The sequence below is a fragment of the Schistocerca nitens genome, chromosome 9 (genome assembly GCF_023898315.1).
Source record: "Schistocerca nitens isolate TAMUIC-IGC-003100 chromosome 9, iqSchNite1.1, whole genome shotgun sequence".
In the NCBI taxonomy this organism is placed as follows: Eukaryota; Metazoa; Arthropoda; class Insecta; order Orthoptera; family Acrididae; genus Schistocerca; species Schistocerca nitens.
The window spans coordinates 113,543,303-113,569,268 of NC_064622.1; the positions used below are offsets into that span (position 1 = coordinate 113,543,303).

The 25,966-nt window shown below is 44.5% G+C and overlaps 1 protein-coding gene across 2 annotated transcripts in view; it reads left to right on the top strand.

Annotated features, from left to right (window-relative positions):
- Positions 1-25,966, top strand: part of LOC126204425 (AP-5 complex subunit mu-1-like) — a 61,351-nt gene that overhangs the window by 1,177 nt on the left and 34,208 nt on the right. For both annotated transcript variants that reach the window (XM_049938814.1, XM_049938815.1), the window contains exons 3-4: positions 9,177-9,354; positions 9,500-9,578. In XM_049938814.1, coding sequence (XP_049794771.1) covers positions 9,177-9,354; positions 9,500-9,578 — 257 coding nt within the window. The remainder of the gene's footprint in view (positions 1-9,176; positions 9,355-9,499; positions 9,579-25,966) is intronic.

Here is a 25,966-nt window from a genome sequence, read left to right on the forward strand (position 1 = left end):
GTCTCGCAAAAAGAACCCCAGGATTCCCACTGTGTTCATGAAGCTTCTGCAAAATATTTACAAGCTGATCAAACCTGTCAATAACAAATCTAGCAGCATGCCTCTGAATGTTTCAATGTATTCATTTAATCCAATCTGATAGGGATCATAAACATTCAAGCAGCAGTCAAGAATGGGCTGCACTAGTGTTCCCTATGCCATGTCCTTTATAGAAGAGCTACACCTTTCCTAAATTCTCCAATAAAACAAAGTCCACCATTTGCCTTCCCTACTACCGACCTGACATTCTCATACCATATCATATCGCTTTGTAATGTGACATCTATCTATTTAATTGATGTGTCTGCATCAAGCATCATATTACTAATTCTATATTCGAACATTACATAATTGCTTTTTCCACTCATCTCCATTAACTTACATTTTGCTACATTTAGAGACACCAAACCAACAAGAAACTTTATCTAGGCCTAAGTCATTCTGTATCTTCTTAAAATCACCCAACGTTGGAGCTTTCCCGTACACCACAGTGTCATCAGCAAACAATTGTAAATTGCTGCTCACCCAGTCTGGCAGATTTGTTTATGTATTTAGAGAATACATGTTTGAGATTATGCTTATTGTGACTGTCACGAAATAATAGTAGGAAATATAAAATCCAAACTGTATGTAAATAAGCAAATCGATTTTATATAATGGTTAATCAGATCCCATTAACCATTACCAACTGCTACAACAACTCAACTTCATCAAAATAATCTATTACTTTTAAAACTAATCATAAAATTTGTAGATAAATGTGACCTTACTCTGTAAAATTCCAAAGCACTGAGACATGGCCTTATGGCCCTCAGATCCGAAGTCATATGCATGGAAAAAATGTGCACAGTATTCCAACACAATGATATTGCAGAACTATTTACTGTTCTCTCTCTCTCTCTCTCTCTCTCTCTCTCTCTCTCTCTCTCTCTCTCTCTCTGTTTGTGTGTGTGTGTGTGTGTGTGTGTGTGTGTGCGCGTGCGTGCGTGCGTGCTTTGTAAGTGGCAAAAAATAGTTTTTTAATCCAGTGACATGTAGGCTACCCTGCATGTTGTGGGAGTAGTATCGGCCTGCTTTACTGGCCTGTTACATGTAGAGATGGGCATGGCTGGGAGAAGATGAGAGGGACAGAGGAGGGGACAGTTAGTGAGAGAGGGGAGGATTAGGTGGAAATAGAGAGGGGGAAGGAGGGGATGGATGGAGAGTGGGTAGAGGATATGGGCAGAGAGAGGACTGAGAAGAGGATGCAAAGAAAGCGGGGTGGAAATCACAGGGGGAGGAGGAGATGGATTGAGAGGGAGGAACAGGGGGACATGAAGGAAGCATGTGGAAGGCGTAGAGAGAAAATGAGTAGATGTAAAACTAAGAGGGGCTGGAGGAGATGGCTTGAGTGTGCGGAAAAGGACATGGACTGAGAGAGGGGGAGGAAGATATGGTTGGAGAAAGAGAGCGGAGGAGATGGACAAGGAGAGGGGGTGGATGAGATGGAGGGATGGAGAGAATTGGGAGGAGGAGAAGGGTGGATAGAGGTGGGATGATGAGGTGCATGGAGAGATGAAGGGAGGAAATGGTGGACACAGATTTGGGGGGGAGGGTGAGCAGGTGTGTGCAATATATTGTCGAATGTGTATGCAAGTGAAGCCACGGGGAAAAGGCTAGTTATTATTATAAAAGTCGTCTTGTGACAAGGTCAGTGCAGCTCATCTTAATGTTCTCTCCTGTGCCATCCTCTTCCCCCCCCCCCCCCCCCCTCCACAGTAGTACTATGCCCATTGACTTTCACTATTTGTTAGATATATTACTCTCTGTCTTCTCATACAGACTTCGCCCTCTGTGGCCCCCTGATGTCTTAACAATGTCCTATCCTACCCCTTCATCTAGCTAGTGTTTTCCACATATTCCTTTCCTCACTGTTTCTGTAGAGAATCTCCTCAGCTCTTACATTAGCATTTCTTTAATTTTCAGCATCCTTTCTATAAAACCACATCTCAAACATTTCCATCTTTTCTGGTTTTCCTACAGTCCATGATTCACTTCTGTTCAATGCCTTACCTCAGATTCAGATTGTCAGAAAGTGCTTCCTCAAATCAAGAACTTTGACACTAGCAGTTTCTTCTAGTGAGAAACACAGCGCTTGGCTGCACTGGCCTAGCTTGCTTCTTAAACCATGCTTGCTTAATCTGTCGTGTGTTATTTTCCCCTACTCCTCATTACTTCTGACCTTTGATTAACTCTTGGTCCATGTTCCATAGACTGCCTCTATGGCTGAATGGTTAGCATAGCTGCCGCCAGTGCTGAAGGACACAGGTTTGATTCTGGGTACCTCTTCGATTTTTTTCTGGGGTAGGGAGGTCTGGTATGGGATCTGTTCAGCGCTTGTGAGGCCAAATGAGGAGCAGCAGCTTCATCAGGATTCATCTATTGGCAGTAACAGCTGGAGGGCTTGACGACACACTATTGCCGTGGCCCACAATCATAGAGTGCTGAGGACTCGTACTGCCTTCTAGACAGCAATCAGTCAGCCAGTCAGGACAGGCCTAAGGCCTAATCTGTGACTGCTGTTTACATTTCCGTAGTCTGTGTTCATTGGACTGTTCATTCCATTCAACAGATCCAGTAATTCTGCCTCATTCTCGGAAAGCGAGAGTGCTGCGCATGGCAAAACCATGAGTATATTGGTATAGGTTTAATCTTGGTACATTATTTAATAATTGATCTTGTGTTTAAACTTTTGAAATAACTTTCCTCTGGTTCATATGACCATGACCATTTATTACATGACCTATTACAGATATATGTTTGAAATGGTGGTTTTGTTCACACTGAAATAAATTATACAAAATTTTACATTAGCAATGTCATCCATTATAGTTTGTATGTCTTTGTTGGTGACTCGTGCCTTCTAATAGTCCGATGCACCCCATCCCCCTCCTCCTGTAGCAATCCATGCAGTGTTGGTAATTCCATGTGCTACTTGCTGTGAGGTAAAGGCGTCATCTATTGAACTCCAACCTCCACTCAAGGATAACCTCAAACAAATTATATAACACAAAACCTATATTTCTCCTAGTAAACATATATTAAAATGAGTCTTTAGCATGCTATTTAAATGTCATAAACACCATAATAATATCTACTTATAGACACAACTGCTCCTTTATATATGTCGATGATGATGATGATGATGATGATATGATGGTGGTGGTGGTACAGAAAACTTCACCCCTCTAATGCTCTTGGGAAAGCCCCAGATTTAATATTGTAAAAATTCTGTACCCTGACAAAACGATAGCAATGTCATCAGCAATTTGTATCATTTATGTCTTTTCACTCTCAATTTTTATTCCACTCCTGAGCAATAGCAGAGAAAGACAGAATCCTTGCCTCAGTCTTCTAATCTGAGCAATTGTCTGTTGATCTTCCAGACATATTGTTCCCTACAGCTTACATCCATTCTTCTGAGAAATTCAAAAATCTTGCTCCATTTTATGTTGTCAGCAGCTTTTTCTAGGTCGACAAATCCTATTCCCATTATTGGAATGGGCATTGGCAGAGGGTATATACTGGCAACTCGCAGTATCCTGTTGCAGAGCACGCTCTACGGCCTGACATTTGTCGCCTCGGTGCCCGTTTCACCACACGTGCCATCTGGATTCTTCCCCCAGACACAGTTTCTCAGAACACTGCAGGTGGGAACTAGCACTACAAAGTGTCCTTGGTTCTCGCCACCCACCTGGCCTTAATTTATGTTAATTTCTTCTGTCTGAACGTTGTTTCACTGTAACTAATCTTTTCTTCACTCTGTTTTAATTTTGTACATCTTTCATTTTCTTTTCCGTCTATTTTCCACCACCCCCTCCCACCTCTGTTACATACAATGCACTTAGCTTCTCACTCTTATAAACTCATGCACGATGTTTTAGTAGTAATCTCTGCCTAGCATATTACTCTGTCTTCTACCTTTAAGCTCTCAGGTTTTCAAATCTCGTCCGATGCAGTCCCCAACAACCAGTCTTTCCTTCTCATCCCATACTGTAAGACTCTCCTGACCTGTGGTTCTGGGTGACTTTCCCAGACTCTACCCTTTTCGTAGACCACTCCTGTCCTATTCCTTCACCCTTCTTCCTTCCCCTTAACCTTTCTGCCTGAAGAAGGAGCCACTGGCTCCGAAAGTTCGCCACTCACAATAGTCTTTTATGTGTGTGTTCTGCCGCCATTTGGTGAGAAAATTTTTTATCTTTATTTTATGTGTATTTTGCCATAAAAAAAGAAGCATTTATATTCATGTAGACAATCTGGTACTGTTTGCTGATGATGTCATGTAAGGGCAAGTGTTGTCATTGAGCGAATTTTGGAGTTTTACAATTACCTGGACTGAACTTCTACTTGACACCATGAATGATAGTTTGTTCTAAATATGGATAAATGTAAGTTAATGCAAATGGGTATGAAAACATTCATTTAACATTTGTATGCACTATTAATGGTATTTAACAATATTATGAGAAGGATAATTGCTACTCACCATGTAGTAGAGATGCTGAGTTGCAGATAAGCACAATAAAAAGACTGCCACAAAATGATCTTTCGGCCAACAAGGCCTTTGTCAAAAATAGACAAAACACGGGCGCGCGCATGCGCTCACACACACACACACACACACACACACACACACACACACACACACACACACATGCATGACTGCAGTCTCAGCCAACTGTAGCCACACTGCGAGCAGCAGCAGCAGTACTAACTGGGTGGGGGTAAGGAGGAGGCTGGGGCGGGGAGAGGGAAGGATTGCAGAGTAGGAGTGGGACATGGTGAACTCCTGCTGGGGAGCATGGAGGGGCAAGGTGGAGAGGGTACAGCAGCTAGGTGCAGTCAGGAGGTTAGGTGGAGGGCAGTGAAGAGGTGGGGGAGGGGGTTAGCAGAAAAGGTAAGAAGTAAAAAGACTAGGTGCACTGGTGGAATAGAGGGCTGTGTAGTGCTGGAATGGGAACAGGTAAGAGGCTATATGGGTGGGGACAATGACTAACGAAGGTTGAGGCCAGTAGGGTTATGGGAACATATGATATACTGTGGGGAGAATTCCCATGAGTGCAGTACAGAAACGCTGGTGTTGGTGGGGGGGATCCATATGGCACAGGCTGTGAAGCAGTCATTGAAATGAAGAATGTCGTGTTGGGCGGCATGCTCAGCAACAGGGCGATCCACTTGTTTGTTGGCCACAGTTTATCGGTGGCCATTCACACAGACAGCTTGTTGCTTGCCATGCCCAAATAGAATGCAGCACAGTGGTTGCAGCTTAGCTTGTAGATCACATTACTGGTTCACAGGTAGCCCTGCCTTTGATGGGATGGGTGATGTTTGTGACCGGACTAGAGTAGGTGGTGGTAGGAGGATGTATGGGACAGGTCTGTCACCTAGGTCTATTACAGGGACACGAGCCTTCAGGTAAGGGTTTTGGAGCGGGGGTTGTGTAGGGATGGGCAACTATATTCTGTAGGTTCGGTGGACGGCAGAACACCACTATGAGAGGAATGGGATGGATAGTGGGCAGGACATTTCTCATTTCAGAGCACTACGAGAGGTAGTCGAAACACTGGCAGAGAATGTAATTCAGTTGCTCCAGTCCTGGGTGGCACTGAGTTACATGGGAAATGATCATCTGTGGCCAGACAGTGAGACTTTGGGAGGTGGTGGGTGACTAGAAAGATAAGGTGCAGGAGATTTGTTTTTGTACAATGTTGGGAGGATAATTATGGTCTGTAAAGGCCTCAGTGAGACCCTCGGTGTATTTTGAGAGTGACTGCTCATCACTGCAAATGCGACAACCACAGATGGCTAAGATGTATGGATGGGTTTTCTTGGTATGAAATGGGTGGCAGCTATCAAACTGGATGTATTGCTGGTGGTTAGTAGGTTTGATATGTACAGAGGTACTGACGTAGCCATCTTTGAGGTTGAGGTCAACATCTAGGAAGCTGGCTTCTTGGGTTGAGTAGGACCAGGTGAAGCAAATAGAGGAGAATCTGTCGAGGTTCTGGAGGAATGTGAATAGGAGCCAGATCATGAATATGTCTTCAGTGAATCTGAAGCAGTTGAGGGGTTTAGGATTCTGGATGTTTAGGAAGGATTCCTCTAGATGGCCCATGAATAGGTTGGCACAGGATGGTGCCATGCAGGTGCCCATAGCCATACCCCAGATTTGTTTGTAGGTAATTCTTTCAAAGGAGAAGTAACCACAGTTTCTGTCCCTTTATCACACGGTGTCCGCTCGTAACTATTGATGCCACCTCCGTTTACACTGACATCCCTAATACCCATGGCCTTACTGCTATTGAACAGTACCTTTCCCATCACCTGACAGATTCCAAATTAACAACCTCCTGGTGTTTAGGAAGGATTCCTCTAGATGGCCCATGAATAGGTTGGCATAGGATGGTGCCATGCAGGTGCCCATAGCCATACCCCGGATTTGTTCATAGGTAATGCGTTCAAAGGAGAAGTAACCACAGTTTCTGTCCCTTTATCACACGGTACCCTGCTCATAATTATTGATGCCACCTCCCTTTACACTAACATCCCTAATACCCATGGCCTTACCGCTATTGAACACTACCTTTCTCATCACACAACAGATTCCAAACTAACAACCTCCTTCCTAGTCGCCATGACCAACTACATCCTCACCCATAATTACTTCTCCTCTGAAGGTGTTACCTACAAACGGACCCAGGGTACGGCTATGGGCACCCACATGGCACATTCCTATGCCAACCGATTCATGGACCATCTTGAGGAATCCTTCCTAAACACCCAGAATCCTAAACACTTCACCAGGTTCAGATTCATTGATGACATCTTTGCATTCTGGATCGAGTGCGAGGACACCCTATCCACATTCCTCCGGAACCTCGACAGCTTCTCCCCCATTCACTTCACCTGGTCCTACTCAACCCAACAAGCCACCTTCCTAGATGTTGACCTCCATCTAAAGATGGCTATGTCAGTACCTCTGTCCATATCAAACCCACTAACCACCAGCAATACCTCCATTTCAACAGCTGCCATCCATTCCATACCAAGAAGTCCTTTCCATACAACCAAGCCATCTGTGGTTGTCGCATCTGCAGTGATGAGTAGTCACTCTCGAAATATACTGAGGTCTCTCTGAGGCCTTTACAAACCGTAATTATCCTCCCAACCTTGTACAAAAACAAATCTCACACGCCTTATCTTTCCAGTCACCCACCACCTCCAAAAGTCTCACTGTCAGGCCACAGAGGAGCATTCCCCTCGTAACTCAGTACCACCCAGGAATGGAGCAACTGAATTACATTCTCTGCCAGTGTTTCGACTATCTCTCGTAGTGCTCTGAAATGAGAAATGTCCTGTCCACTATCCTTCCCACTCCTACCACAGTGGTATTCTGCGATCCACTGAACCTACGCATTATTCTCCTCCATTTGTATACAACACCTGCTCCAAACTCCTTACCTCATGGCTCGTATCCCTGTAAAAGACCTAGATATGAGACCTGACCCGTACATCCTCCCACCACCACCTATTCCAGTCTGGTCTCAAACATCACCCATCCCAACAAAGGCTGGGCTACCTGTGAACCAGTAATGTGATTTACAAGCTAAGCTGCAGTCACTGTGCTGCATTCTATTTGGGCATGGCAACCAACAAGCCGTCTGTCTGCACGAATGGCCACCGACAAACTGTGGCCAAGAAACAAGTGGACCACCCTGTTGCTGAGCATGCCGCCCAACACGACATTCTTCATTTCAATGACTGCTTCACAGTCTGTGCCATATGAATCCTTCCCACCAACATCAGCTTTTCTAAATTGCACGTGTGGGAACTCTCCCAGGTCCCTGCATGCTCCCCAGCAGCACTTCACCGTCCCCCACCCTTGCCCTGCTATCCTCCCATCATGCATTGGTGGTGCTCGTAGTGTGGCTTCAGCTGTCAGAGACTGCAGTCGTGTGTGTGTGTGTGTGTGTGTGTGTGTGTGTGTGTGTGTGTGAGGTGTGTGTGCGTGAGTGCATGCGCGTGCACGCGCGCATGTGTGCGTCTGTTGTCTATTTTTGACAAAAGCCTTGTTGCCCAAAAGCTTATTTTGTTACAGTCTTTTTGTTGTGCCTATCTGCAACTAAACATCTCCATTATATGATGAGTAGCAACTATCCTTTTCATAATATTGTTACATTCCAGCCTGGATTTTCCATCGTTTGTGTTAATGGTATCCATTGTTGAGTGCTCTGTACATAGTACCACTACTATTAATGGTATTTTCTTAGCTCATTCTCATCAATATTTAGGCATGTTGTTGTTGTTGTGGTCTTCAGTCCTGAGACTGGTTTGATGCAGCTCTCCATGCTACTCTATCCTGTGCAAGCTTCTTCATCTCCCAGTACCTACTGCAACCTACATTTAGGCATAACTTTGTGAAATGAGGTGAATTGGAAGGAGCACATCAGCTTTGTTGTAGGGAAGGTGAATGAATGAGTGCAGTTTATTAGGAGATTTCTGGGAAAATATAGTGCACTCATAAAAGAGACCACGTACAAAATATTTGTGCTTGAACGTGTGGAATCCCAACTTGGTCAGATTATAGGATGACATCAAAGCAATTACTCATCAGCTCAATCAGCATGATAGTGTAACAGAACTGCTCTTTGAGTTAAAATTGGAATCCTCCAAGAGAGAAAAATGATCTTTATGTATATTACTATTGGGGAAGTTTAAAAAAGCCAGCCATTGTAACAGATTGTTGAATGATTCTTCTGGCTCCGATGTCCATCTCATATAAGGCAAAATAAGGGATTGTAAGGTTCATACATACACGTACAGCCAACTGTTTTCCATCACTCTGTTTGTGACCAGCACAGAAAAGGAAATGACTGATGATGGTACAACCCTCAATGATGCTCTGTGCAGTGCTTGTGAAGTATATGAAGATATAAATTATTTCATTTGAGAGTTGCCTCAGGCACTCTGTTTTAAATTTTTGAGGTTTTCTGTGTGCTAAGAAATAACTAATCTGACAGATTTTATCCACAGCAAAATAGATCATTGGTAACTATAATCTTTCCTGATGTCATTAATTTGCTTTTTCTGTATTTCAGATTGTTTTGTCGAGTCAAGGGACGGCTGTGACAAACCAGCTTTGTATCCGGCATTTCACTTGGAAGTTGAGAAAGGCACCCTGTGGCCAGTTGTTGTACTAGAGAGCCGGGGCCTCATGTTCTGTGCCTTGCCACTTGAAGCAGTAGACATTAATACCTGCAAGTCTCTCGTGAACATGTAAGAACTTAATTTGAGCATACTGTCCAGTCTCAATAGTTCTTCTTCTTCGTCTTCTTCTTCCTTTTCCTTCTCCCTGTTCATAACTATCTACAACATCTGGAAATCTGTAACAAAGTTAAGATTGTGTATATTCTTGTTTTAGGTCAAGTGTTTCAACAGCTTTGGAAGTACTTCATGGATTATCATTGTGTACACCTGTAAATGGGATCAACCTAACCCCGGTAATTATTAAGGGAATATTTTAAATTAAATAGCATCATTCTTTTTTGTACTTGGCAATCATTGACTTTTTTTCACTTTAATGGTGTCATCATCATCACTGAAGTTGTCATCCATCACCACCAACACCACCACCTTCAGATTAACTAACTATTGCTTGGTGTCCCACAGTGTACTCTATCAACCCTTGTTGTTGTTGTTGTTGTTGTTGTTGTGAACTTCAGTCCAAAGACCAGTTTGGTGCTGCTATACACACTATTCTATCCTGAGCAAGCCTTTTCATCTCAACATGATTACTGCAGCCTGCAACCTACAGCTATTTGAAATTGCTTACTGCAATGAAGCCTATGTTTCCCTGCCCCCCCCCCCTCCCTCCCTCCCACACACACCCTTTCTCCACACTTCCTTCCATTACCAATGATGATTAGTCTGCACATGTTAATATAACAATGTATTTCATTTAAATCTATTATTTTTTCTCGTGATCTGTTGGACGAATTAAACCATATCAATGACATTCGATAAGTTGCTTCATTGCTGAAAATTCAGAAACACACGTGTGATATGAAAGTGAAGGAAAAATATTAAACTGTCCCATGCTGTGTAACTCCACAAAAAGCATACTGAATCCTGAATATATGAGGCCAATATTAATTCTCAAGACTAATGAGGATGATGGAAGCAAGGAAAATGCTATAGGCTACAGTGAGAACTGGAATTAAGCCATATACACATAATGTAACTGTTGACAACACTTCCAGTTTTGACAATATTATTTGTGAGAGAAACTTTTTATCCTCAACAGAGAATAATGATTGTGACTTTCAAATAGCAGATATATTAAGTGTAACAATGAAAATAATCAATTTTTGACAACATTATGGAATTGGACTAATAAAAAATCTACTCCCCAAGTGGCAGCAGGAGAACAGACATATAAAAAAGATTTTATGTGTGCAAGCTTTCGGAGCCAGTGGCTCCTTCTTCCAAAGGGCTGAATGGGAAGGAAGAGGGGTGCAGGAAAAGTACTGGAGAAGTTTAGGAAAAGGGGTATAGTTCAGAAAAGTCACCCAGAACCCAGGTCTGGGGAGACTTACCAGACGGGATGAGTAGGAAAGACTGATTGAGATAAGTGGTGTGCTGAGAAGTTGTTTTTGGGGGGATCTACAGTACCAGGACTGGATGTGATGACCTGGGAAATCTTCTTTTGAACTAGGGTGGCGGGGTAATTATGTCAGTGAAGCTTCAGTATGGTGGTGTATTGCTGTAAAGAGTCTGCAACCTGCCTGCCTGTTGTTTGTTAGTTAGTGTAATACAGACAGACAAGGGCGTACCCAGGATCTGAACTGGGGGGAGGGGGCAGGTCATACTAGTCTTAGTGTTATAACCTTTAATCACTAATAATTGCGTGGATATTCAAACACACTCACTTAGAAACAATAGCTGGTTACATGATAACAACTCAGTATCTCTTATTCGACTGCCGTGCCGTGACGTGCGGCCGGTGCCGTTCGTAGCTAGGTGGCGCTCCCGCGCTCAGCCGAGTTGCGGAGCGCTTCTATCGCCGTTTGTGCGTACTGTTGTGGCGGCATTCTAAATGTCATGGCACTGTCACAACACTTTTCCCCCCTTGAAAAAAAAAAACACTCACTTCCTTGGAGACATGGACAGCGCAGAGACATCAATGGCCTCTTGTGAGGCCCCGAGAAGATCCCGCAGAGAGACACGAGAGTATGGTCGAAAATGTCCAGGACGGAAGCTCGTGCGTGGAATGTGCCTCCTGGACGAGATGATGGGTGAAAACTCCGGAGCAGCATCCATAGGTGTCGTGGACCTGGGGGTGTGCTCCAGCGAGATGGGTCCCGGAGAAGTCGGCGTCGCGACTGGGGCCGGTTCCAGCGTACTCGGACGCGGTGGCGACATCGGCTGCAGCAACATGTACGGTAGAACGGCAGCAGCGACAGGAATGGCGTCTCGGGCTGGTGGAGGCGAAGGAAGGGGCGGTGGCACCGGCGTGACCACCACTCGTGGGCGCATCTGGTCGTAATGGCTGACAACCATGCCGTCGTCTGTACGTATTTCAAAAAGCCGGCGGCCGCAAAGAGCCTTGACTACCCCTGGAATCCATTTAGGGTGAGATCCATGCCCTTGTGCCCACACGTCGGCGCCCACCGAGTATTTTCCAGCACTAGGGGACACAGCACAAGGCCTGACAGGGTGAAGCAGGTGCAGTTGATTGCGCGGTTGGCGGCCATGCAAGAGTTCAGCAGGGCTGCGATCACCCTGAGGCGTGAAGCGATAAGAACTCAGAAATTGCAGCAGAGCGTCATCTGTGGAAAAATCACTAAGGAATTTTTTCATCTGGCTTTTGAAAGTGCGGACAAGGCGCTCGACCTCCCCATTCAATTGCGGATGGAAGGGCGGTGCTGTAACATGATGAATCCCTTGTCCAGTTCAAAAATCACGGAAGGCCTGCGAAGAGAACTGAGGGCCATTGTCCGTGACGATCGTGGATGGAAGACCTTCTAGCGCAAAGATTTTGGACAAAGCCAGCGTCGTCACCGCAGTGGTGGGCGACGGACATCGAACAACAAACGGAAACTTCGAGTAGGCGTCAATCAACAGTAGCCAATAAGTACCGAGGAAGGGGCCGGCAAAGTCAGCGTGCACCCGTTCCTATGGCTGCACCGGATCAGGCCACGGAGAGGGCATTGTACGAGGTGCAGCCAGTTGTGAAGCACACTGACCACACGCAGCAACCATGTGGGCGATGTCCGAATCAATACCGGGCCAATAAACGTGCCTGCGGGCCAGGGACTTAGTCCGAGAAATACCCCAATGGCCTTCATGCAACAGTTTGAGAACATCTTTGCGAAGAGAGGCTGGCACCACGACCCGTGGAGATGCGTCATCCATGGCCAGAAGAACAACACCATCACGAACAGACAGACGAAGGCGCAAGGCATGGTAGTTGCGAAGGGGATCCGATGCCCGGCCCTTGGTCCTGTCCGACCAACCCCGTTGAACAAAACTGATCACCTGACGCAGGACCGGGTCCTGCGCAGTAGCTGACACGACCTGCGAACCTGTAAGTGGAAAACCCTCGACCGCACGACATTCTTCCTCATCAATGTGGAAACAGAGTAGTTCATCACGATCGAAAACCAGGTCGGGGCCCATCGGCAATCGCGACAATGCATCAGCGTTGGCGTGCTGGGCCATGGGGCGATAGTGAATCTCATAGTGAAAACGAGACAAGTATAAGGCCCAACGTTGCGACAAGTATAAGGCCCAACGTTGCAGGCGGTGAGCTGCCTTATCCGGAAGCGACGCCGATGGGCTGAACAGAGAGACCAGCGGCTTGTGGTCGGTGATGAGGTAAAACTTAGAACCATACAAAAAAACGCTGAACTTTTTTAGAGCATAAATGATAGCGAGCGCCTCCTTTTCAATTTGAGAGTAACGCCATTGCACATTGTTGAGGGTCTTGGAAGCATAGGCGATGGGTCGTTCCGACCCATCCTCATACCGATGGGCTAGAACAGCCCCTAGGCCATACTGGGACGCGTCAGTCGCCAGAACCAAGTGCTGTCCCGGACGGAATGTGGCAAGACAAGGCGCCGACTGCAAACGAGCCTTCAGGTGGACAAAAGCCTGCTCACACTCGTCGGACCAACAGAAAGGGACATTTTTGCGTAACAGCTGATGCAGAGGATGAGCTACCGCCACCACGGATGGAATGAATTTGTGATAATAAGCAATCTTGCCTAGAAACACCTGAAGTTCTTTGACCGTAGACAGCCGGGGTAGAGCGTTAATGGCCGCAACGTGCTAACGTAGAGGATGTATACCCTCACAGGACAAGTGGAAACCAAGATACACAATGGAGGGTTGGAAGAACTGTGACTTGTCCAGATTGCACCTTAACCCAGCCGAATGCAAAACCCGAAACAGGGAACGCAAATTGCGAAGGTGCTCCTCATTGGAGGCCCCCATGACAACAATGTCATCCAGATAGTTTATGCAGCCGGGAACGGAAGCCGTGAGCTGTTCCAAAAACCGCTGAAAAATGGCCGGCGCGTTAGCGACGCCAAATGGTAATCGCTGGTACTGATACAACCCACAAGGAGTGTTGATGATGAGAAATTCCTTGGAAGAAGCATCCAATGGCAACTGATGGTACGCCTCCGATAAGTCAAGTTTGGAAAATAACTGGCCCCCAGTGAGCAGATTCCCGTTTGGTTCAGAAACCACCACGATGGGCGATGCCCATTCGCTGGAGGTAACAGGAAGAAGAATCCCTGAAGCTGTTAACCTGCCTATCTCAGCCTTGACAGGTGCACGCAACACCACCGGAATAGGGCGTGCCCGGAAAAACTTAGGACGAGCTGTAGGTTTAAGAGTAATGTGGGCTTCAAAATTCTTGGCACGACCCAGACCAGCAGAGAACACAGACGAAAATTCAGAACACAATCCATCCAGCTGTTGATACGGAATATCCTCAGATATGAGGTGCACATCATCATCAATGGAGAACCCGAACAACTGGAAAGCATCATAACCGAACAGGTTTTCAGTGCTCGCATGATCCACCACATAAAACGTGAGGGGCCTAACAACAGACTTGTAGGCAGCGGAAGCATCAAACTGGCCAATGATAGGAATTTTCTGTTTATTATAAGTTCTCAGATTTCGCGCAACTGGAGACAAGGGAGGGGAGCCCAACTCCAAATACGTGCGAGAATTAATGAGAGTTACTGCAGAGCCAGTGTCCACTTGCATGCGAATGTCTTTATCCAGAACACGAACAGTAACAAACAACTTATTTGTTTGAGAAAGCACACAGTTAACATCCATGTCTGATGCCTCGTCCTCGTCGACAGGAACTTTAGGGGACTGACACACAGAATCAATGTGACCTTTTTTCCTACAGGAATTACACGTGGCCCAACGTTTTGGACACGCGGCCCTGTCATGCTGCACGAAACAACGTGGACAAGAAGGAAGTGCGGAACGAACCTGCTTCTGTGGTTGCTGTTTTCGCTGCGAGCGTTGAGGCCCAACGCAATGTTGTTTATGCGAGTGAACCGCCACCACATCTTCGTTCTCCTATGAAACAGGCAAATTGTCCATGTCGAAAATTGACTGTACAGCGCCTACATCACACCATGCGTCTATTTGCGCGCCAGCAGCGTGAGACACTTCAAAGGATTGAGCGATGCTTAGAACTTCCGACAACGACGGGTTTGGCAGTTGTAGGGCACATTGCCGAACTTCTTTATCAGGAGCAAGCCGTAGAATAGCATCCCTAACCATTGAATCAGCATAAGACTCATGATGAGTGTCCGTGACAAACTGACATTTCCTACTCAGACCGTGTAGTTCCGCCGCCCAAGCCCGGTAAGATTGATGGGGCTGTTTACAACACCGGTAGAACGCCATGCGGGCGGCAATGACGTGGGTGTTTTTTCGGTAATAGTTAGACAATAAGTCACACATTTCTTGGAAGGACAGAGAGGCAGGTTCCCGCAGAGGGGCTAATTGAGATAGCAGCTGATAGATCCGTGGGGAAATCCAAGATAGAAATAACAATTTACACATAGGAGCATCGACAACGCCGAAAGCCAAGAAGTGTTGCCGCAAACGCTTCTCATAATCCTCCCAGTCTTCAGCAGCCTCGTCATAAGGAGGGAATGGAGGCGGAGAAGAGGAAGACAGACGATGAGTAAATGATGTCGACAACGCCTGAATAGCAGCCGTCAGCTGTGTTTGTTGTGCCTGAATAGCAGCTGTCAGCTGTGTTTGTTGTTCAATGAGCGCTTGCATAAGCTGTTCCATGTCTGCCCCGTCACGAACACACAAATCCACAACACAGTGAAAATATCCCATCCTTGTCGCCAAAAGTGTTATAACCTTTAATCACTAATAATTGCGTGGATATTCAAACACACTCACTTAGAAACAATAGCTGGTTACATGATAACAACTCAGTATCTCTTATTCGACTGCTGTGCCATGACGAGCGGCCGGTGCCGTTCGTAGCTAGGTGGCGCTCCCGCGCTCAGCCGAGTTGCAGAGCGCCTCTATCGCCGTTTGCGCGTACTGTCGTGGCGGCACTGTAAACGTCGTGGCACTGTCACAACACTTAGGAAACAAGGACTCGAGACAACATACAGCACTTCTTATTAAATAAAACAGTAAACCAGTGAAAAACTGCTTTTAATAAACATTTTAAATACAAGAATGCATTTGTACAATCCGAGAAAACATGCAGCATTTCTTATTAAATAAAACAGTAAACTATTGAAACCCCCCGCCGGGTACGCCCATGTGGACAGAAGTGTGTAGCTTGGCCTTTGGTGAGGATGGGATCAATGTCAAGAAAAGTGGAATGAGATTCGTAACAGGACCTTGTGAAATTCAATTGGGAGAAGGTATTTAGAGATTCTAGGAATTTTAACAGGTCAGCCTCACCATGAGTCCATATGACAAAGATGTCATCAGTGTATTCTAAACCAAACCAGGGGCTGAATGCACATGGATCCCAAGAAAGTCGCCTCCAAGCGATCCATGAAAAGGTTGGCATAGGAAGGAGCCATCCTGATTCCCATTTCCATACCTGTGATCTGTTTGTGTGTCTGCCCCTCAGAGATGAAGTAGTTGTTAGAAGTATGAAGTTCATTAAGTTGAGCAGGAAGGATATCGTAGGTTAGGAATCAGGCGAGCATTGACTGAGGAATTGTTCAGCAGCAGACAGACCGTGTATGTGGGGGCTGTTAGTATAGAAATCAATGGTGACAAGCAAGTTGTGTGGTGGGAGTTGGATGGGCATGGATTTAGATGATTTAGGAAATGGTTGGTGTCTTTAATATGGGAGAGAACGCTTGGTACTAAGGGCTATATGTGTTTTGATCAACTAAGGCAGATACACTTTTGTTGGGTGCTTTGCAGCCAGCAACTATACAATGGCTGGAATGATTGGGTTTGTGGATCTTAGGAAGAAGGTAAAAGGTGGGGGCACATGGTTTGGCTGGGGTAAGAAGTTCTATGGATTGAGGTGTTAGTCCTTGTGAGGAGTCTGAGATTCTAAGGATGTACTGCAGGTCAGTTTGAATCACAGAGATGGGATCTTGATGGCAGATGCTGTATATAGAGGTGTCAGACAGCTGGTGTAGACCTTAGCATACTCCTGTCAGTCAAGTACCACATTGGTAGATCATTTGTCTACTCAGAGAATTATGAAGGAGTTATCAGATTTTAGGGAACACAGAGCCTGAAGTTCTGTAGAGGTCAGGGACCTGAGGAAGGGTTGTGAAACAACGCTGAATGTGAGGAATTCTTGGAAGGCATGAGCTTGAGGTGGTGGTGGTGGATCAAAATCAGATTGTGGTGGGAACTTTTCAAGGCACAGTTCAATGTCAGGTTTGCTGTTGAAAAGGCTTTGGGAGTGGGTTGTAAAGTGATATTTCCAGTTGACATTATGTGTGAAGGAAAGTAGGCCCTTCACCAGAGCAGCGTAATTAAATGCAAGTGTAGGGCTTGAAGTGAGACCCTTGGATAATACAGGTAATTCAGGATAGCATGCTTTAGACGAGAGGTTGAGAACACTGTACTTTTGTGACTGTTTCTTGTGATAATGAGTTATTTTTGGTCTGGGAGGCAGTGGTGGAGGCTGTGGTATGTTAAGGAGGTTGGCCAAACTAAGTTTGTAGGAGAGGAGTGGTGGCTAATTGTGTGGCTGTTTAGAAAGCTGCAGGGGGAGAGGAAGGGAAACACTGCTATTGGGATAGTTTAGGAGAAGGTGAGATAGCTTTTTGAGATGAAGTCTGGCATGCTGTCACAGTTTGAAGTTGACTTGGTGGATGATAGCATTCAAGAAAAATGAGTGGCAGATAACTGCAGGATTTTGTAGAAGGAAATGGCGGATGAGGCATATAGTTCACAGATTATCTGTGTAAGTGCAAGAGATAACACCCAGAAACAACAACTTTCAATGTTAAGCCTTTTGGAGTAACTCCAAGGGACAAGCAGGTTTCAAGGAACAGAATGTGGGACTTAGTTTTGATAATTAAAAAGCATGTTTTTTAAAAGAACAGATATAATATGTTCTGGAATTCATCATGGGAAGAAAGGATGGTTTGGAGTGTTAGAAATGGTATAAAAGAGAAGCAGAGGGTGGAAAAGATAGAAAACAGAATAAAAGCAAGGCAAAAATTTGGAAGAATCAGAAAAATTCGTAGAAAAATCATGAGAACAGACAATGGTTCTACCCCTTCTCCTAAACCTCTCCAGTCATATTCCTTCACCTCTCTTCCTTCTCCTTCAACCCTTCTGCTGGAAGAGGAACCACTGGCTCTGAAAGCTGGCATACATAAACCTTTTTTATACATTTGTTGTCCTGACACCACTTGGTGACTAGATTTTTTTATCTATCCACTTACATTAGATCTGGAGAGGGTGTATACAAGGGCGATGTACTTGAGGACAATATTTTGGAAATGGAAGAGGATATAGATGAGGATGAAATGGGAGATATGATACTGCGTGAAGAGTTTGACAGAGCACTGAAAGACCTGAGTCAAAACAAAGCCCCGGGAGTAGACAACATTCCATTAGAACTACTGACAGCCTTGGGAGAGCCAGTCCTGACAAAACTCTACCATCTGGTGAGCAAGATGTATGAGACAGGCGAAATACCCTCAGACTTCAAGAAGAATATAATAATTCCAATTCCAAAGAAAGCAGGTGTTGACAGATGTGAAAATTACTGAACTATCAGTTTAATAAGCCACGGCTGCAAAATACTAACGCGAATTCTTTACAGACGAATGGAAAAACTAGTAGAAGCCGACCTCGGGGAAGATCAGTTTGGATTCCGTAGAAATGTTGGAACACGTGAGGCAATACTGACCCTACGACTTATCTTAGAAGCTAGATTAAGGAAAGGCAAACCTATGTTTCTAGCATTTGTAGACTTAGAGAAAGCTTTTGACAATGTTGACTGGAATACTCTCCTTCAAATTCTGAAGGTGGCAGGAGTAAAATACAGGGAGCAAAAAGCTATTTACAATTTGTACAGAAACCAGATGGCAGTTATAAGAGTTGAGGGACATGAAAGGGAAGCAGTGGTTGGGAAGGGAGTGAGACAGGGTTGTAGCCTATCCCCGATGTTATTCAATCTGCCCATTGAGCAAGCAGTAAAGGAAACAAAAGAAAAATTCGGAGTAGGTATTAAAATCCATGGAGAAGAAATAAAAACTTTGAGGTTCGCCGATGACATTGTAATTCTGTCAGAGACAGCAAAGGACCTGGAAGAGCAGCTGAACGGAATGGACAGTGTCTTGAAAGGAGGATATAAGATGAACATCAACAAAAGCAAAATGAGGATAATGATACTGAAGGATATAGATTAGGAAATGAGACATTTAAAGTAGTAAAGGAGTTTTGCTCTTTGGGGAGCAAAATAACTCATGATGGTCGAAGTAGAGAGGATATAAAATATAGACTAGCAATGGCAAGGCAAGCATGTCTGAGGAAGAGAAATTTGTTAACATCGAGTATAGATTTAATTGTCAGGAAGTCGTTTCTGAAAGTATTGGTATGGAATGTAGCCATGTATGGAAGTGAAACATGGACGATAAGTAGTTTGGACAAGAAGAGAATAGAAGCTTTCGAAATGTGGTGCTACAGAAGAATGCTGAAGATTAGATGGGTAGATCACATAACTAATGAGGAAGTATTGAATAGGATTGGGAGGAGAGAAGTTTGTGGCACAACTTGACTAGAAGAAGGGATCGGTTGGTAGGACATATTCTGAGGCATCAAGGGATCACCAGTTTAGTATTGGAGGGCAGCGTGGAGGGTAAAAATCGTAGAGGGAGACCAAGAGATGAATACTTTAAACAGATTCAGAAGGATGTAGGTTGCAGTAGGTATTGGGAGATGGAGCTTGCACAGGATAGAGGAGCATGGAGAGCTGCATCAAACCAGTCTCAGGACTGAAGACCACAACAACAACACATTAGATCTATTAAGTGGTTCTCCAAAATGGATTCCTCCTTAATTTTGAGAAAAAGTGTATTCTGTTGTGTACAACAATGAGAAAAACACTGGCAGTTAATGTAGCACATAACCAGGAGTCTGTAGATAGAGTATAATTTTCCAAATTTTTGGTTGTACATATTGATGAAAACTTGAAGTGAGAGAAAAGTAATAGTCACGAAGATAATATATGGTGTTCACCCACAATCATCTTGTAGGTACCTGTTCAAGGAGATGGGCATTTTAAGCCCACCACAGACTGTGTATTCACGTATTATATCCATCATAAATAATCTATTACAATTTGAGAAGAATAGTAATATCTGCAGCTACAGCACTACAAGTAAAAATAATCATTATCATCCATAGCCGCCAGCAGTTATTCTTCTTGCGCACCATGCTCAATTGGAACAGGAAAAGTGGGAGGTGACAGTGGTGTGGAAAGTACCTTCCACCACAGACCATAGGATATCTTTGGAGTATAGATGTAGATTTACTAAAACTGTCAGTGGCTCATAATGGAGTTGAACATGCAGCCACAAAAATCTTTGTAAATGTATCACCAGTTGCATAAGTAGTATTAAAGAGAAATACATTCATTCTATAAATTAAGTTCAGCATGCAGACAAATGTACAAATAAATCATGTATATGTAGTCTGTAAGCTAGCTCGTTCCACATCATTTTGATAAAGCCATGCAAATGTTTTACAGAACATGTTGTCAATTAAAACTGAAGTTCATACTGCCAGAATGTCACAGACAAAGAAATGCCACCCCATCTACCTGCCATGGGCACGGGTGCGCCCCCCCTCCCCCCCCTCCCCACCCACACACAGAGGGGGGGGGGGGGCAGGGGAGGGGGAGAGAGAGAGAGAGAGAGAGAGAGAGAGAGAGAGAGATGGATGATAGTATTAAAATCCTAGTTGTTAACTGCCAAAGCATTCACAACACAGTGTGCCAGACTTTGAAGTGCTCCTAAGAAGCAGCAAAACTCACATAATACTAGGTATAGAAAGCTAATTAAAATGTGAAATTAACAGCATTGAGATTTTTGGGGAAAATTTAAGTGTGTATTGAAAGTATAGGCATAGTGAATTTGTCACAGTAGACAAGAAACTCGAATTCACCCATACGTAAATTGAAGCTGCATACAACATTCTTCAGGTAAGTCTCATTATCAGGGATGGGCATAAAGTTTGTGGGATCCTGCCCATCGTCTCTTATGGGGTGCCTAGGAAGCTGTTTTCTTGGATAGCTAGACAACATACAAGAAAATCATATTAATGGAGCTGATTACAGTAATTGAATTGACAACGCTTAACTAGCATATGTACGAGGCGGTGTTCCAAGCATTTGGTGAAACGCAAATAATTGGTGTTCTTTGAAATATACAATTTCCATGCAATCTATTCACACAAGCTATTAAGTCACTGCTGTCCTTAATATCACTGCTCGTCTTTTAGTGCTGCTCTTCTAGTGCGCCTCTTGTACTGCGGCCAAGGCTAGGCGGTGCGTCACTTCTGTTCTTTTCGTGTACAGGCCGCTCCTGTCACGGTGACGTTCTAGTCAGTGTCCTATTGGCTGACGTTGTCTCACAGCCCTCTGTGCTGTATCGTTCTTGATCTTCGTGCCGGCGCTTGTCATTACACCAGAACAAATTTATAATTTGGTGCTTTTATTGACCACCAGACTCACTCCTGATGCAACCGAAAACTGTAGAGAAAACCTTGGTTCACTAGTATGTAAGATCCCCAATCATATTGCAATTATCAGAAGAGACTTAAGTCATCTAACAATCAATTGGCATAGTTACTGTTTTGTGTTACTGTTTTGTTTAGTTGTGGGCATGATGAGCCATTGTGTGAAATGTTACTAAATGCCTTCTCTGAAAATTACACATAGCTGATAGGTCAGAACCCACTCATGATGGAAATACATTATATCTAATGGCAACACATAAGACCCAACCCGTTAGACGATATGAAGCTGGTATCTGTAGTGATACCATTGGTGATATTGCAGCTCTCGAAGAATGAAATTGTAATGAAATCCAGACCTTTAGCTGCTTACAGACATCGATAAATATCAACAGGGACAGTTGAAAAATGTGTGCCCAGACTGGGACTCGAACCCGGGACCTCCTGCTTACATGACAGACGGTCTATACCAGGCTGTTCCAACCGAGCTCCAGGGAGCCGGAGCGCTCCGGAGCACTCACTGCGGCAGCTCGGAGCCCGCGTGGAGGGGGAAAGCGAACTCACTGCCCCCTGGCCGCATGCATCCGCAACTGACGCAATAATCCGTGTTCAGTGACAGCGATGATTAGCCGCGGGAGCCCTGTATCTCTATTGGAGGATACCTTTATATTCATTGAGAGGGATGGTCGTCCGCAGTGTCTTGTATGTCATAAAGTATTTAATTCTGCGAAGAGGTACAATATACAACGACATTATACACGTCTTCACGCAGCGCACTACGATCAGGTAGAAGGCATTGCATGCAGAGAACTGATAGCCAGGCTCAGAAACTACATACCAGGGGACGTAAGTTTAAAAACGGTTTCGTAATACGGAGGGTATCAAAACATGCAACATAGTTCGTGTTCTGTAATGAGTTTATAATTTTCAGGTGAATGAGAGCGGAGAAAACACTACCGAATCTGCAATTCGAGCAAGCTACAGGGTCGTTCACATCATTGCGACGAGTGGCAAGCCGTTTCCGGTGAGACCACTTGTAAAATCGTGCATGGGAGCAGTTGCAGAATGTTTATTTCCAAGGGAGGTGCAGGCAATTTAAGGGGTTTGCCTGTCGAAGCAAACAATATCTCGTGGAATCCTGGACATGGCAGCAGATTTAGAGACACAGCTCAGGAAAAAGGCGGAGAGCTTTGTTGCATTTTCGCTAGCGCTTGACTAAACCACCGACATATAGGACTGTGCTCAGCTTGCAGTCTTCGTGTGTGGTGTCGACATGGAGCTGCAAGTAACTGAAGAACTCTTGGATGTGGTACCACTCGATTACACCGCACCAATACGTGAGATTTTTGACGTTGTTTGTGAATCAGTGGACAATTTGAATTTGCCGTGGGATAAGCTCCATACTGTAGCGACAGACGGTGCACCATAAATGATCGGGTGTCACCAAGGTTTTCTTGTTTGAAAAATAAACTCAGGGACGAATTCGGGAAAGACATTTTGACTCTTCATTGTTTTATTCACCAAGAGGCACTGTGCGCTGAAACAGTAGAGCTAGGTGGCGTAATGAAAGATGTCGTGAAGTGTGTGAATTTTGTGCAGCGTCACGGTGTGAATCATCACCAATTCAAAGGATTCCTGAAAGATATGGAAGCGGAGTATGGGGATATACCTTACCACAGTATAGTTCGTTGGCTGAGTCGGGGAAAAGTTCTTGATGTTTTCTTTGCCATTCGTGAGGAAATAACCCTTTTTCTCGAAATGAAAGGGGAAGAAATGCGTTGTCTGAAAGATATAAAATGGATATCAGAGCTGGCGTTCCTAGCTGACATAACTATGCATCTGAATAATTTAAATCTGTCATTGCAGGGCAAAGGGCAGCTAATCGTTGACATGCACGACCAGATCAAAGCTTTCATGCAAAAGTTACGTTCATGGGCATGTTTGGATCTACGAATTATTGTGAGCAGCTTTTCTCAGCAATGAAAAGAGTAAAAAGTAAGGAACGATCGTTTCTTCAGGATGCAACAATGAAGGCCATCCTCCGCATTAACGCTGCGAACACTTTGACGCCTGATATTTTCGATCTTGTAATGAAAAGAAAAGTCAAGCTACAGAGGCCCAATAAATTAGTATGGAATGTCTTGTAAAAGAGTTGTTTCTTATTTATTTCCTGAACATCGGATTTCCTGAAGTAGCATGTCACCACGTCTTAGCAGCTAAGAGTATGAGGTTGTTGATCTTGTAAGACGCAGCTGGCACATCAAAACGCTTGCCTTGCCACCTGCCTCAGCCAGCTGTGCCACCTGCCGGCCCACTTGAATGGTCACAGCGAGCGACACGGCTCCGTGGAGCAGGGAGCGCTCCGCGGCTCACAACGGAGCCGACGAGCTGGAACAGCCTGGTCTATACAACTGAGCCACCGAGGACACAGAGGATAGTGCGACTGCAGGGACTTATCTCTGGCTTACTCCCCATGAGACCTACACTTTCCAACTTTCTGTCCACACACTACATTTTTCGTGCTATGGGAATCGGCAGATTGACTGCCGTGAGTAGTGAGTATGGTGAGCAGGGGCACTACAAATGTAGTGTGTGGACAGAAAGATGGAAAGTGTGGGTCTCATGGGGAGTGTGCCAGAGATAAGTCCATGCAGCCGCACTATCCTCTGTGTCCTCGGTGGCTCAGTCGGATAGAACGTCTGCCATGTAAGCAGGAGGTCCCAGGTTCGGGTCCAGGTCGAGACAAACATTTTTCAACTGTCCCCGTTGATATTTATCAACACCTGTAAGCAGCTAAAGGTCTGGATTTCATTATAATTTCACTTTTAGAGGATGTCCACATTAAAACTGATATCAGTGAACATGAGGACGTTGCAGCACTAATGATTACAGAGGGCAACTAAAACAGTTGGAAAGATTTTTATGTTCAGCAAATAGATGATGAGGCAGTACTGTCATACCTCAGTGAGAAACTTAAAACATATAGGTCTGTACAGGAGGATGTAGAAAAACTATGACACAAGATTAAAAGAATAGGTGAACATGCACTGGAAAGATATGCACCTAGTAAAAAAGTTCAAGTTAGGGGTGACAGTTCATGTTATACAGTAACTGTAAAGAAACTTCTAAAGAAGCAGAGACGACAGCATAGTAGGTGTAAAACACAGCCTAGGGCTGTAGATAGAGAGATGCAGATTGAAATACATTTGGCTGTCAAGAGAGCGTTATGTGAAATCTTTAACCACTACCTTAGCAGTATATTATTGAAAGACCTTTCACAAAACTCAAAGGAAATTTGCTCAGAAGCAAAGGCTGTTAGTGGCACTAAAGATAGTGTCCAGACACTTGTGGACAGCACAGGAACTAAACTTGAGGATAGCAAAGGTAAAGCAGAAGTACTTAACTCTGTTTTCAAACATTACTTTACTAAGGAAAGCCCAGGAGTAGTTGTTCAATTTAAATCTTGTACCACTGCAGAAATGAAATAGGTATTAATGTGTGTAGCATTTAGAAACAGCTCAAATCATTAAAACTGAACAAAGCTCCAGGGCCCGATGTAATCCCTCTCAGATTCTATACCAGCTTTGCAGCTGAGTTAGCGCTTCTTTTAATCCTAATACACTAAAGATCCCTCAAACAAAAAACTGTGCCCAGTGGTTGGAAGAAAGCATGAGCCACACCCATCTACAAGTGGAGCATTGACAGGCAGCAGAACTGATCCACAAACCACCATCCAATATCACTGACATCCATACTGTAGACCCTTAAAACACATTCTGAGCTCAAATGTAATGAGATACCTCAAACAGAATGACCCCTCAATACCAACCAGCATGAATTCCAAAGGCAAAGCATTGATCGTGTGAAACCCAAATCGCACTTTTCTCATATGACATCCTTAAAGCCATGAATCCATGTGTCAAGGCAGTCAGGTAGATGTAGTATTTCTTAACTTCCAAAAGGCACTTGACACCGTACCACATACATGCTTATTATTGAAGTATGATCATAATGAGTTTTGAGAGTCAAGTGAGCTACGTGACTGGATTAAGAATTTCTTAGTGAGTAGAACCAGCACCGCTTAGAGGGAAGGCATTACAGCTCATTGAGAGTCAGGCTGTGATGTCATGGGATTCAGGTAAAACAGCCAGAGCAACATCATCTAGGTGGCGTTGGCCAGAGTCACCACAGTGACATGTTTGGAAATGGCACGTCAACCCCCACTCATCTCCCTCTGCATCAGCGGAAAGTTGCTCCCCCCCCCCCCCCCCACCCCCTCCCCAATCTCCCAACTAACGGATCGTCTTGTTTCAAACTCTTAAAAGTTTTGGTTCGTTCTGTTGTTCTGTGCTGGTGAACTGTACTGGAATTTTGTTTGAAATCACTGTGTCTTTTTCTGATATGTAGTGGTTTCTGAATCATAAGCCATTTTTAACAGCTCAGTGCTAATCAGTACAATTTGAGCAAGTGTTGTGTTCCTGGCTGTGCTGGTAACTACACCAGCAAGAACAAAGTTCGTGTATTTACATTTCCTCCTGTTGGACAAATGCATGCTAAATGATTATCTGCAACCGAAAGGGATAATTTCATTCCCAGCAAGCATTCTGTGGTGAGTAGTTTTCATTTTAAGCATTGATACAGACAGTATGAT